This window comes from Malus domestica, chromosome 14, assembly GCF_042453785.1.
Source record: "Malus domestica chromosome 14, GDT2T_hap1".
Lineage (NCBI taxonomy): Eukaryota > Viridiplantae > Streptophyta > Magnoliopsida > Rosales > Rosaceae > Malus > Malus domestica.
The window spans coordinates 26355688-26368908 of NC_091674.1; the positions used below are offsets into that span (position 1 = coordinate 26355688).

The 13221-nt window shown below is 36.8% G+C and overlaps 1 protein-coding gene across 5 annotated transcripts; it reads right to left on the reverse strand.

Moving 5' to 3' along the window:
* Window positions 1-4465: 4465 nt before the first annotated feature.
* LOC103424506 (probable boron transporter 2) lies at window positions 4466-9970 on the reverse strand. 5 transcript variants are annotated; one of them, XM_029092605.2, is made up of 13 exons: window positions 9773-9970; window positions 8636-9098; window positions 8364-8446; window positions 8065-8257; window positions 7827-7965; window positions 7424-7589; window positions 7077-7243; window positions 6769-6942; window positions 6580-6675; window positions 6129-6266; window positions 5724-6043; window positions 5195-5465; window positions 4466-4946 (listed from the first exon to the last, which is right to left on the reverse strand). In XM_029092605.2, exons 2-13 carry the CDS (start codon window positions 8737-8739, stop codon window positions 4653-4655), a joined length of 2145 nt encoding a protein of 714 aa, XP_028948438.1. In that variant the 5' UTR covers window positions 8740-9098; window positions 9773-9970; the 3' UTR covers window positions 4466-4652. The 5 variants fall into 5 exon arrangements, with proteins under 5 accessions (XP_028948438.1, XP_070667977.1, XP_070667980.1 ...); XM_070811876.1 differs by having other exon boundaries at window positions 9717-9970; XM_070811879.1 differs by having other exon boundaries at window positions 8636-8752; window positions 9773-9929.
* Between the last annotated feature and the right edge of the window lie 3251 nt (window positions 9971-13221).

Below are 13221 nucleotides of genomic sequence, written 5' to 3' on the forward strand. Positions count from 1 at the left end.
TCCTGTTAAAGCAGCGGCCTTTAATTCTTTCGTTTTTTGAATTATAGATCCGATTTTACGTTTTTAACCCTTTCCTCATTTGTTTGGTCAACTATACCCCCTTATCAACTTTCAAGCACTACCTTGATTTGTGACATTTTTTTTTCAGGTATTATATTGATCAATTTTCAATTTCAATGATTATCTTGATATGATTGGTCAATTTCAGGGACTATTTGTGATAAAAACCCAAAAAGAATAAGATTGTTCTTTGTGGATTTGGATTTTCCATACAAGATTTACACAATGTGCATTTGCACCCAAAAAAAGGCAATGTGCATGTGCACCAACAAAGGGAATGCATCCTAAATTGTTTATTAATAATTAATGTACCAATTAAAATTATAATACCGCTCTATCTCTTCCTTGTGTTTTACCCTCTGCTAGCCTCTTACCACACGTTAGGGGTGAGGCGTCGGGTGGGTTAGTCAGGTTAGATTTCAACCCGTTGGCCAACCCAGGTTCGTGTTAGAATTGTTCAAATCAATTGTCACTCAAGAAAATTAGCAACCCAACCCAGCTAAATTATTCTTAGGTGGGTTGGGTTGGGCTGGTTCCACGGATTGGGCTTGATTGGTTTCTTTTTTATTCCTATTGTGAGTATGAGAGACAAATAATCAATACTTACGTCAAATAGGCCTAAATCATGTGAAATTTTTTTTTTAACTAACGACATTCTCTACACTAAGGGGAGGGGTGGGCTTAACCTCACAATGAACTAGCAATAATGTGGTTCAAACACCTTTGACAAGAATCGAACCTAAGACATCTTACTTAGAAGTGAAGAGGTACCACTAGATCGTACTACTAAGTAGCAATTTGATGTTGTTATGTCACTACATGTTACTAATGCATAAAGAGAAATGCTAAGGGCACTCTCTCAAAGTGGGACCCTCCATGTACTTTCTTTCACCTCACAGTTTAACGTCAATTCATGTGCCAACATTATAAAGCATTGTGCAAAAAACATGACGTGACAGAGAATCTCCTTAGCATTTCTCATACATAAATTTCACTATTAAAATCAAGCATTAATAAACAAGTGCATTTAACAGTTACTAGATTTTACGTATAAATCTATTTAATATATGTGTATGTTTAAGAATTCTTGTCATCTAGGTAGGCTGGTTTCAATCAGTTTAGTAATACTTCAACCCAACACAACCCACCTATTGAATGAGTAGTCGGATTTTTATCCAAAAATAAAGATTTTATGTTTAGAACCCCACCCAACCCAACCCAACCCATATCAGGTGGGTTAGTCGATAGACCCATTAAAATGCCCACCCCTACCACACACTGACGCATGTGGTAATTCGCTCTTTTACATTTATTCTTTACTTATAATTTTTATTCTTTTTGTGAAGCCTTGTGATCTTAAAGCATGGTTCTGACTTTCTAATAGTAAATATAGATTAATGGGAAGGTAATATTCAAATTTGTGACATCTTCCATCATTAAAAAAAGAATATCACTAGATCAAAAGCCAGTTGATTATCTGTTCTATGTTGGCTGAGGTCCCAACTTTGAATCCCCGTCTGAGGCATCAGTCCCATATGGCCCTCGCGACCAAATCGTGCATTTAGCGTCAACAAAATTTGGATTGGAGCCACAAAAACCCATGCATAAACAATACTATTTGATAACAACGATATGGTGGGGAATGAAATTAGCAACTTTGGAATGCAGTGATAAACACTCTTAACTAATTGAGTTACAAATTCATTTTCAATTAATCAAAGACTCAAATATATGACTTGGAGCTTGGTTTTGTTCAAAAAGATATTAATATTGTGTTTAAGTCGCCCAATTTTACACCATCGGTCCTATGCAATCAAGATTATTGAATGAAGAGTTTATAGATGTTTAGAACTAATTACTGCATTGCCGGCCCATATATATTTCAGACCGTTTGATGAACGAAATTGGTCGTATTCTATCTGATCAACAAAAACTTTATAATAAACCATTTAGGTTTAGGATGTGTTTGTTTGAGCTCGCTAGCTTTCGCTGGTTTGGACTGGACTATGTAGTAGTCTAGTCCCGTGTTTGTTAACAGTCCGAGACTAAGTTTAATGAGATTAGAAGGGACTCGCGGGGACTAACTCCCTCACTAGTAGACCTGTCAAGAACCATGGGATTAGCGGGGACTAACTCCCTCACGTATTCCTCTGCTCCTATGTTTTCACAAACGCCGAGAGCCACCATAATTCCCCCTCGCCAATTCCCCCTTCCCCTCCTCCTCTCTCCTCACTTTCTCCTATTTCTGCTCCGCCGAGATTCGAGCTCGGCTCGAACTCGGCCTTGACGACGACAGTTGCTCCATCTTGCTGGTACTGTAGTTCTGCTGCTGTGGCGGCGACTAAGTAGCAGTCGGCTTCTCCTACACATAAGATATTCTAAGCACGCTTGGGAGTTGCTGGTCAAAGAGCCTCATGAGCCACGATTTGAAGATGGGTTGCGCCGAGTCGACCCGGCTTGGCTCGATCAAATTCTCGGAATCGATATTAATCGGTTGGATCTCATCGGAATGGCATGGGTTTTACAAACTGCAAATTACTTCAGAAAAACTGGAGGTGAAATTCGAATCAGTTTGGTATGTGCAGAGGTTGTGGGTGATGTTTTTTTGTAATGAGGGAGAGGGTAAGGGTAATATGGCAAAGTTTTGTAGGATACTAGCAAATTTAAAAGTCTAGTTCCATTGCAAAATGGAAAAAATAAAATATTGGGACTAAAATATTTTAGTCCGAGATTTAGTCTAGCACTGCATCAAACACTTCACTATTTTTATCCTGCTTAGTCTAAGTCAATCCAATCCAGCTTAGTCTCTGCAGCTAGTCTAGTTCAAAACAGTCTGGTGCAACAAACGCATCCTTAGTGGTTAAGATAATGATAACTACGTCCATTTTGATTTATCATGTTTAGCCTTGTTCGTCTCTCATGCACGTGCCAATGATAAAAGATTGACCACCACCTATTTTTGGTTTTGGCAGGATATATGGCATTTGTGATGTGATTTGGGCACCATTATCATTTGGCTACATCATCCATTTGGTTTACCATTATCCATTTGGGATTTTATTCGTATTATCAACTGACCATAAAAGATGATTTGGTCACCATTATTACTTGATGGCAGATGATTTTGTTATCATCAAAAGATGATTTGGTGTTCACGGGTAGACTCTACGACACGTCCAAGTGCGTTGGTCCAACAAATACAAGACACTATGCAACAAGAGAGGATTTTTAACTCAACACGCAAATTATCACTCTATGCAAACTGTCTCAACTCTTAACAAGTTAGCACAAAGTCAGTTTGGTTAAACAGGTTTGGAGTTGGCAGCCGACGGACGATTACAATTTAGTTAAACAGAATTTTGCAGAGATAATCTGCGAAGGTGACAATTTGGTTAAATATCACTGGAGTCATAGAATCAACTCGGCCTAGGAGTCTTGACAGTTTGGTTAAACAACAAGTTCTCCTTTTTCGATTGGTTATTTATCCCAAGTCCGTCGGCGAAGGGTCTTTGATTCTCTCTCCAAACGATATCACTTCATTAGCTTTCTCAGCAAGTGGAGTGTTCTATGGTCGGATATTCCCAAGTGACGTTCAATGTTCTGCATATCGATGGTCGACTACTTTTATCATAAAGATTAAAGACACTCATTTCTTTCGAGTACCTTTGTCCCCACAATCTAATTCCAGTTCAGCGGACCTATATTTGAATCAGGTGCTTATACAGAGAAAGTGTCACTAGTTTTACATTAGCTTTGAGTGGTGGCTAGAAAGTGACCCTCAGACAAGGGTGGCATCTTTATGGGAAACTTTAGTTAGGTATTAGTGCTGGGTTACTTGGTTGCTGGGTCCCTAAGAGTGGGTTAACAATCTTAGCCAGTACCATAAAGCTGAGTGGAAGGCCAGCTTGTAAAACAAAAAGGCCACTTGGGAGATACTCCAAACCAAAGCAGATTTTGTAGTGGAGAGTAAGCATGTAATATCCCACCATCTAATGCAAATCCTAGATGATCAGCCTTGTCATCTGTTGAGTATTTATGCAGTCTGTTTCTAATCGCTATCAAATATCAATCAAAGTTTTAGAGTGGGAGACACGAGTTGCAAAATCATAGTGGCATGCATGATAAGAATGGAGGGGAATTCCAAGAATATTCAGTTCAATCGTAGAGACCAAATGAGTGTTTCAAGTACAAATATCCTACTAAGCCTCGAGTATTCAAACAGATGGATTCAGTGTTCTTCACTCAGATTTTTGTGGTAAGGTTTGGTGAATACAATGGATTCAGTGTTATTCACTCAGATTTTTTCGAAAACTTTGGAAAACTGAAAACCGAATGGTTAAAAGAACATGCTGCTAGTGGAAATAAACAAATTAAAGCTGTAAATGATCTAAGATTGAATCAGGGATTTTGTAGGCTGCGTAGTTTGCATTTAGTTTGAATGAGAAAATTACGTGTATAATTACAGCTCTTGCATTATCGTAATCATAAAAAGTTAGAAACACACCTACAAAGATGACACTTCGTTACACACAAACTTAGTTCATAACCTCTCGAGATCATTGCCAAGAATAATCTCACCAGAGTTGCAATTTTTAGCTTGAAGAACCACGAGAGATTTGTCCGAGGGTAGATGGCCCAGGGCTGGAAGCCTGTGTTGTTTCAAGTCCCTGTGCACTCAGTCGGGGGCTTCTTTCTCCTCTCAGTTCATTTAAACGGGGGCAGTGCACTATCTGTGACATCCTTGGGCTACCTTCTAGCGGAGTAGGGTTCAAACTTGATGTTTTTGAACTATGAGTGTGGCGGATCTCACCGCGGCTTCTTGTGATAATTTCATCAAGCATCTCCCCACCGTCTATGTTAGTGGTTCTTGATTGAAGATCCAGATCCTGTCATGTATAGAAAGCATCAGCATCGGTACAAGAATTTCTAAAAGATAAGCTAATAAAGGCTTCCTAGAAGCACTTTAGTAGGACAGAGTCTGAATAGCATATGTTTTAATCTGATCCAAATTTCAGATTTATACCCCTTCTGGTCGAACTCAATGCCCAACTCAGGTTTCTTTTCATGCTATAGAACTCAAGACGTTTACAATTTTTTCACATACAAACCGAATGAAAGGATTGAGATAACTCACTTCAAGGGGCAGGTTGAAAGTGATGGAAGGGGCTTCCTCATATTCTGCAGCATCCAGGTCTTGAAGGTGAGCACCTTTGAAAAACTTAGGGAGAAAATACTGCCGCACTGGGACTAGAAGCATGATCAACAATGGGAATAGCACCCCAGCAATCGGGATCCATGTTAAGCCAAAACACATAAGCAAGTAAGCCGTCTGGAACAATGTGAAGGTCACAATTGTTTTGAAAGGCACTGTCTCAAGAAAGGTTCCATGATTCTTCTCCAGCACCCTAGCAAGATGGATGATGGTTACCATTTGACGATTTTTTAAAAGATAATACGAGTCATGATCTAGATTAAGAAAAATGGTACCATTTAAGTCTGAGGAAGTTAAACTTTAAGATTTGAAGATTCTAAAACATGTTCAGGTGCAGACGTATGTAGAAATTCAGAAGCAAGCCATGTGGTATAATATACAATATCCAATATGCGGAAGATTATTTAGTGAAAGAATCGTTAGTACATTACAAGGGAAAGCACCAACTTACTTGTATCTTCGACTTGGAGCAGTGAAAAGAAACAATATTCTCTCCCAAAATTGATTTCCAGGCAAGCTTTCAATCGCCATGAAAGCAAAATAACCCCAAAGAACTGATGTTGGGATTTTTTTCAAAACAGGCATAGCACCTACACAACAACCAGCCATCAATGATTGAAGCAGATTGCTGAGACGTTGCTCTTTTACTTCAATGGGCAGAAGATCGTCAATATCCTTATCCACATCAAAAACAGTCTCATCAACAGGGGCATCGATGTAGCCAGCACTAGAGGCCAATTGGAGTGTGGATTCTTTCAGCTCTTTTAGTCCCTATTCGAATCACAAATTTTACAGCAGAAGGGTAAAAGATATAAACTTTTCTATCAATCATGAATAATGTAGTAGATAGATTTACCAAAGCAGATGGAAGTTGGTAGACTAGTGGAGTCTGCATTCCGTTGTATGCATCTTTCATGCTCTGGTATAATTCACTCAAACTTGAATTTTTGCGTATACTACTTCGAGCTGTTGATGCAAGCTTATTCCGCAAAAGCTATTCCAAAGAAAAGAACAGATCCACTCTATTAATTTACATATTAAAATCACAATAAAGTATTCGCTATTGCAGAAACAAACATTCTAAGGGGAAGCAGAACAATGACTGAGAGAAGTCCTGTCAGTGAGAATCAATCGTAGCAGCGTGAGAAACAATTATCAAGAGTCCTAATATCCATATATTGACGCGTCAAATGCCTACAAAAGACACTAGTTTCACACAAGCTCGTAGGCTTATCAAAATCTTGAGAGTGAACAGTTCCGCTATTTAACAGACAAGCTAACTCTCACTACACAGAAAACTATAGTACCTGATGTTTTAGAGTAGCTAAGCTTTTTGTATGCATAGGAGATTGTGGGATTACTCCATTGGAAGGGGGAATGCCAATAAGCCCACATAACATGACCTGGAAGTGAACAATCAGAATTAAAGGAGAACTTCAAGATATACGAGTAGGTAAAATCTCTGTCTCAATTTAGCTGGTCTGGAAGCAGCTTACCAGAAAACCCAGAAGGAGAAGGTCATAATGATATGAAGCCGGTTTCTTCAGATTAAATTCTTTCTGTTGGGCAAGTTGAGATGCAACACTGTGATCAAAGTAGTAGAGCACAGCGATCATAGTTGCTGGTATAAATGCTCCAACTATATATAATGGAGGTACATTCATCATCTCCTGCACAATTAAACAGCATGAGTTCGTAGCTGGGATTTAAAGGAAAGAAAGCACAAATTTGGCTCTGTAAGATGGGCTTAGATGTAATGGAAATGTTTTACAAAGTGCTTGGGAAACAATCTCTACAATTTCACCTTGATAACTGTCCAATTTGAGTATGCACCAGGAGACCATGGGTTTGGACTGAACAGTCGTCTTGGGATTCCTCTAGGGACATCATTAACTGGTATGTAAGAGGCCGCAGTCCAAACAAGCACCATAAATGGAACTCCATAATCCGCAATTAATCCCCGTAGCCAACCTATAACATTTGTCAGACAGGAATGTTTCTAAGGTATATAGTTGACATGGTTGACGTACAAAACTGACCACTCTCAGAGATTCAATTAAACTTTTCACCAGAGAAATAGGGTTGCATTATAAATGAATATGATTTGATCTTTCAACTTCTTACTAGGGCTCAAAAGTAAATTCCACATACCTGTGCCATAACGCCAGGATCTAGCTTTACGGCTTCTCAATGCAGTTAAAAGAAGGCCAAATGACAGAACTAGCGCAAACATTCCATTGCCAAACCGCCAAGAAGGTTGCAGTGCAGTCTGATTGGGATTTTCTCTCTGGGGTATGCCAAATTCCTCCACGAGTCCCTGTAGAATGGTTTCATAAGTTGGATTCATTATGAAGCGAATAGTTCTAGAGCATAGAAGTACAGAGATGTTTGAAATATAATTCTTTTGTTCCTGAAAATAACACCACCCCAGAAATTAATGAATTGAGATATCCTTTTGGAATTCATGTACAATTAAATCTAAAAAGGTTTAAAATTCTCGTATACCAAATAAAAATTGATAAACTAATAGTGAAGGATCATAAAGAAGACCCACCTTTATGGCCTGCTGCATAAAAAGCATTGCAATTAGCAGACCAAACAATTCACCAGCAACACGCGTAAACCTATTGATAATAGAGCATGCACCCAGAACCGCCAGCAAGAAGAGCAAAAGGGCTGTCCACATACATACCCTAGATACCCATACCATGGGGAAACAATGTTCAGTTTCATCAGAAAATCAATTGCTTTGCAATTTTAAGATTTCCAAAGTGTTCTAGATAGATACATACCATCCAGTCCAGGCTAAGAAGAGTTTCTGCCCCAAATCCTTCCGGTCCTTGGCAAAGTTGAACATAAATGTATACATCAATACCGTTGGCTCAGCCACCCCTAGTATAAGCAGGGGCTGGCCTCCAACAATCGAGTGGATTATGCCACAAAGTGATGTGGATGCAAGAGTCTGTACTGCAGTCAAGCTTCCATCTGTAAATATACATAAATACAGCACTTTTCAGAAAATTACCTCCAAAAGAGAAACTCTGAGAGGACATGACAATCAAAAGAAAAATAAAAAAAGGTATTGTTTGACTTGTATTTCTTTCGAGCTGTTCCCCAAATGAGATAACAGGAATTGCTGAAGCAAAGAATATGTATGTTGTTGGCGCCAAGATCCTGCACAAAAAAAAAAAAAGATAACGATCACGATAACTTGAGTAAGGTACAGTGCAGAAGTGCCAATATGAAGTATTGTTTGGACAAAAAGCTTCCTAAGCTGTGATGCTTATCAGATGATTTTCATTAGAAACATGAAAGTATCCTCTTTTTGTGATAAAAAAAATGAGAAATAATACATTCACGAACCTGATTCCGGCGCGTAAACCACCAGTCCAATCCTGTTTGTAGCACAGAAGTCTCCCCTTGAGGTCATTCTTTATCCCGCGAAAGGGAACAAATGTTTCTTCCATAATAACTCCAATACTTTGAAAACAAGAAAACAGAAACTTTTTGAGTTCTTGTTTGAGTGACAAGTAACCAGGTCGTTAAAGTTCAGATCCAAATTGCAAGGGACTCGAGAGGCGTATATGGTTTCTAAGGTTGCATTAGGATATAAATATATACGTACGATATTACGGGCAGACAGAGAAAGATTTCTTGACCATCATAGAGTTTTGAAGGTGAAAAACAAGCGGGATAGAAAAGTGTTGAGTCATCGAATTTTTGAAGTATGATAGACCCTTAATGAGGTCCATATATGAATGAACTGATACAGGAAGTGTGAAATTTACATTTCAAGGAATCAATCAAGAATGTGGCAGATATTTCCCTGAAGAACAAAAGAATCAGTTAGCAAATTCAGCTACGTAGATTCCATATCTTGTGCGAGCCAAGGTTTAGCGAATCAAATTCATTGTAAATCAATCAGGAAGCTCGAAAATTAATGAAATGACCAAGCACTTCCCATATGCTCAAATCACACTACTAGCAGTAAACTTGGACAAAGCTTGGATCCACTACCCCTCCCTTATAGTATCAGAAAATGCTCCTAATTGTTACCAGGTGAATAAAATGCTAAAACACCAGATATTTGGTACAAATTTACGAGCTTTAACCGGCGAAAATCGCAATCAAGTTCCACACTTTGAGGGTTTCACAGCAAGAACAAGCAAATTAGCGAAAACCCATCATCACAAACAGCATTTGGAATGGTTTAGAACAATTTTAAGCAAATGTGCACTCACAGAACACAAGAAAATGCTTCTTTTTGCTGATAGAACAAAAGAAAAGACTAGAAATTTGGAAAAAAACTGGACAAAGGAATTCTATGCAGCCAGATTAGCGAGAACCCATGATTGATATTACAGGTAACTTAGAACCCTTTTGAGCAGATGGGCAGTGACCAAATAGAGAAAATAACAAAGAAGAAAACTTTACTCGAGATTACATTATTTAACAAAAACCCTTTGCCTTTTGGGATGTGCAAGCATGCAGCTACATCACCTGGGAGGGGGCAAGTTTTCTGTATAAAAATGGCAGAAAGGCAGAAGGAGAACGAGACTCCAATGTGTTCAGAACAGCAGCTACTGACTTCTGAGGGAATAAATGGCAAGTGAGAGAGAATTAGAAGGGATTTTCGTAAACGAACTCTGAAGTGAAAGGATTTTGGCGTGAGTGAGACAGTGTGTGGTGACTAGAAACAATTAACTCTCTTCCAGCAATGGAATATATATACAAACTACATGATGAGTTGAGAGAGAGAGAGTGGAAAATATGATAAAAATTTTAGAGCACGTTTGATACTCTATTTGAATCCAACTTTTTAAATTCAAAAATAATTTTCAAGTTTTAGGCTTTAAAAACTTGTTTGGTAACACTATTTTAAAAAACTGAACTCAAGAATAACTAAAAAATATATTCTATTATCTAAAAATATAAAAAAAAAAAGAGTTTTTAGAATTTTTAAAATTAAACTCACTCATTTTTTTTTGTCTCCCTCCGTCACTCTCTCTCTCTTTTCTTCTTTCTCTCTTTTTTTTTCTTCACCTTTTTCGTCTTTCCTCCAATCCGCTATCTTCATTCTCTTAGTTGTTTCTCTCACTCATCTTCTTCTTTATCTCATCTGATCATCTCTCTTCTTTCTCTTTCCTTCAATTATCTCTTACTTTCTTTCATTTTCTCTCCTCTTTCTCCCTCTCCTGCGATCCCTTCTTTTTAGATCTCTTTGTCTAGTTTAAGTCGTAAGATTTAAAAATTTTAAATCGTAAACAATCAAGTTTTTCAGTCTTAAAAAATTTATTTTCAAGAAATATTTTGAGAAATGATAAAAAATTTCAAATAGGATACCAAACATATCCTTAATTTTTTTAATGGTAGATAACACTGACTGAATCCGAGGATTTAAGTTGTTAAAAATATTTACTATTCCGTTTGAGCTTCTATCTAAGTCCACTCAATATTACTTGTATATAAAAATATAACAAATAATACCATTATATTCCTATTCTACCCTTACTCTACTGAATAAAAAATTTAATTACCAAGGATCTTTATGTAAAAAGCAAAACTTAATTTATAGTCGTCTAAACCCCACTTTCTCCTCACGTGTACAATAACTTCTACCAACTATTCAACCGATTATAAGATGTGAGTAATTGCCAATATTAATAATAAAATTGTTGTTTTATTGGCACCCCACAATCTTATAAATACACTTCACAATTAAAATTGTTTTTCTAAATTCCAATTTTAACCCTACTTCTACTGAAGCCACCCCACCTGTTCAAAACAACAATAACATTTCACCTACCTGGCATCTCGCTCACCCTCCGGTACTTCGTCTACCCATGCTAAGCACTCCATTCCCTCACCTTCCCCTCCCCCTTCCCTCCCTGTCGTTTTGCGAGGCATTTAGCATTTTGTAGAACTGCAATTTCAAACGTCATACTCAAGGATGTCTACTTGATGGCTATGGGCAAGAAAGCATATGGAAAATGCTTCTATAATATAATGTCGGCATATGTTTGGGTAAATAAAGTTATCAAGACCATCTTCTTGTAACAATTGAATTATTGAGATTAATGGAATTGCGTTAATGGTGGTGCATGTTGTTTGGTTGTTGCAAAGGGAAAATGTGATGCATTTTGTGGGTGCTGGGTTTGCTTGTTTTTTATTTTTTTTTTCAAATTTAAATAAGGGTAAACGAGGTAGTTCAACAAGAATTAAAAAAAATGGAGTGTATTCATAGGATCGTAAGGTGTTAATAAAAAAACCCTAATAAAATTGTTTCCGTTTGTGCTTTTTAAAGAAAATTTGCTACTTAGATGATATAATTATATCATTATTTATTTCATCATTCTAATACAATAGAATTCACATACGTTGGTCCGACTCTACTTTTCTTTAAGAGGTTTTTCTTTTAAAAATACATGGTATTAGGTTTGGCTATCCTCTTTGACACACCACTGGCCACTCACTTGAGGGAAGCTGAAATAAATAAATTGGATCAAATATGTGGGTGAGAAGTGGGAAGGGAAGACAAAAACAGTCATGCAACTCAAAGCTTTCTGCCACCTGTCCCAAAAAGAGCCACTTAAAAAAGAGAGAATTTTTAATGTAACTGAAACATGGAGTAATATATTATGTGTGATTATACAAATTGAAATATGTGCGTTAAAAAATTAATAACTTAAAAAAAATTATTATTTAAATAAAAATATTTGATGTACCATCCGTGTTTTGATTACATTGAAAAATTTATCCCCTTAGAAGAAGAGAAAATTCAGGAATAATGTTTTAGGCATCTTCTCGAGAGAATGACAAAATACCATAACATATTGATTTGGACATATTTTGTATTTTATTTTCCAATTGCATGAAAAATATATCTTCTTAAAAGGAGAGAAAATTCAAGAATAATGTTTTAGGCTTCATCTCGAGAGAATGACAAAATACCATAACACATTGATTTCAACATATTTTATTTTCGGTTACACGAACACACTGATATTGACACCCTTTCACCTTTAGCTTCCTACCGTTTTGTTTGCTTTGAAATGTTCCGAGATTTCTCTTCTAAATTATTAATTAGGTGTTGGTTTAGAGTGTGGGTATCAACCTTCTAGTGCGTAAACCTCTTCTAAATTATTAATTTGGTGTTGGTTTAGAGTCTGGGGATCAATCTTCTAGTGCGTATCTATTTTCTTGTACGTATTTTTATTATAAATTAGTAGTTATTTTTTGCTTCTAAATTTCGGCAATGGCTTTTTCCTTTTTTTCTCTTTTCTTAACGGTATCTATCATCTTGTACGTATTCTTGTTCTATTAATGAATATCATAATTTTTTGTCAAAAATTTTAAGTTCACTCTTCACTCGTGTAATGATGATAAATATGAGCGATAGCTTAGTATTATAGTTTTTGTGGTGTTGGAGTTCATTTTGAGTTTTTATTTGTGGACTCTCACTCAAACATTGTGTGTTTGATGATTTTTTTTTTATAAAAATATTTAAATTTGAGATATTGAGAAGAAAAATATCTTGAAACATACGCTAATAACTAGATGCATGATTGGAGATATGATTCTTGCCGGATTCTCTTTGTGAGAATCACGATGATCTTTTAATTATGTCCTTTCATCGTGCATTGTACGGTAAAAAATCATTTTAAATTATATTATTCAAAATTAAACACAAACAGTACCTGACGAAAATCGACTGCATAATATACAATGAACGAACTTGATTAAAGAATTTTTGGAATCTTCACAAAAAGGATCGGGGAGGATACTATCTTACATGATTGGATGCACTATTTTGGAGCATTAGTGGCCGGTATGAATTCTGCACAATGCAAGTACAAACTTCAACAACCGCCAACCCCAACTCCCGTTCCGTACGATCTAAAAGTTAATGTTTATATTTTTATCTTCTTTTTATGGGTAAGAAGGAGTGA

Excerpts from the sequence above, each read along its gene's own strand:
- LOC103424506 (XM_029092605.2), bottom strand. The coding sequence starts at position 8,739 with ATGGAAGAAACATTTGTTCCCTTTCGCGGGATAAAGAATGACCTCAAG. Across the intron at positions 8,258-8,363 it reads ACAGCTCGAAAGAAATACAA|ATGGAAGCTTGACTGCAGTA; the intron begins GTCAAACAATAC and ends GTATATTTACAG. Across the intron at positions 7,966-8,064 it reads TTCTTAGCCTGGACTGGATG|GGTATGTATGTGGACAGCCC; the intron begins GTATGTATCTAT and ends ATGGGTATCTAG.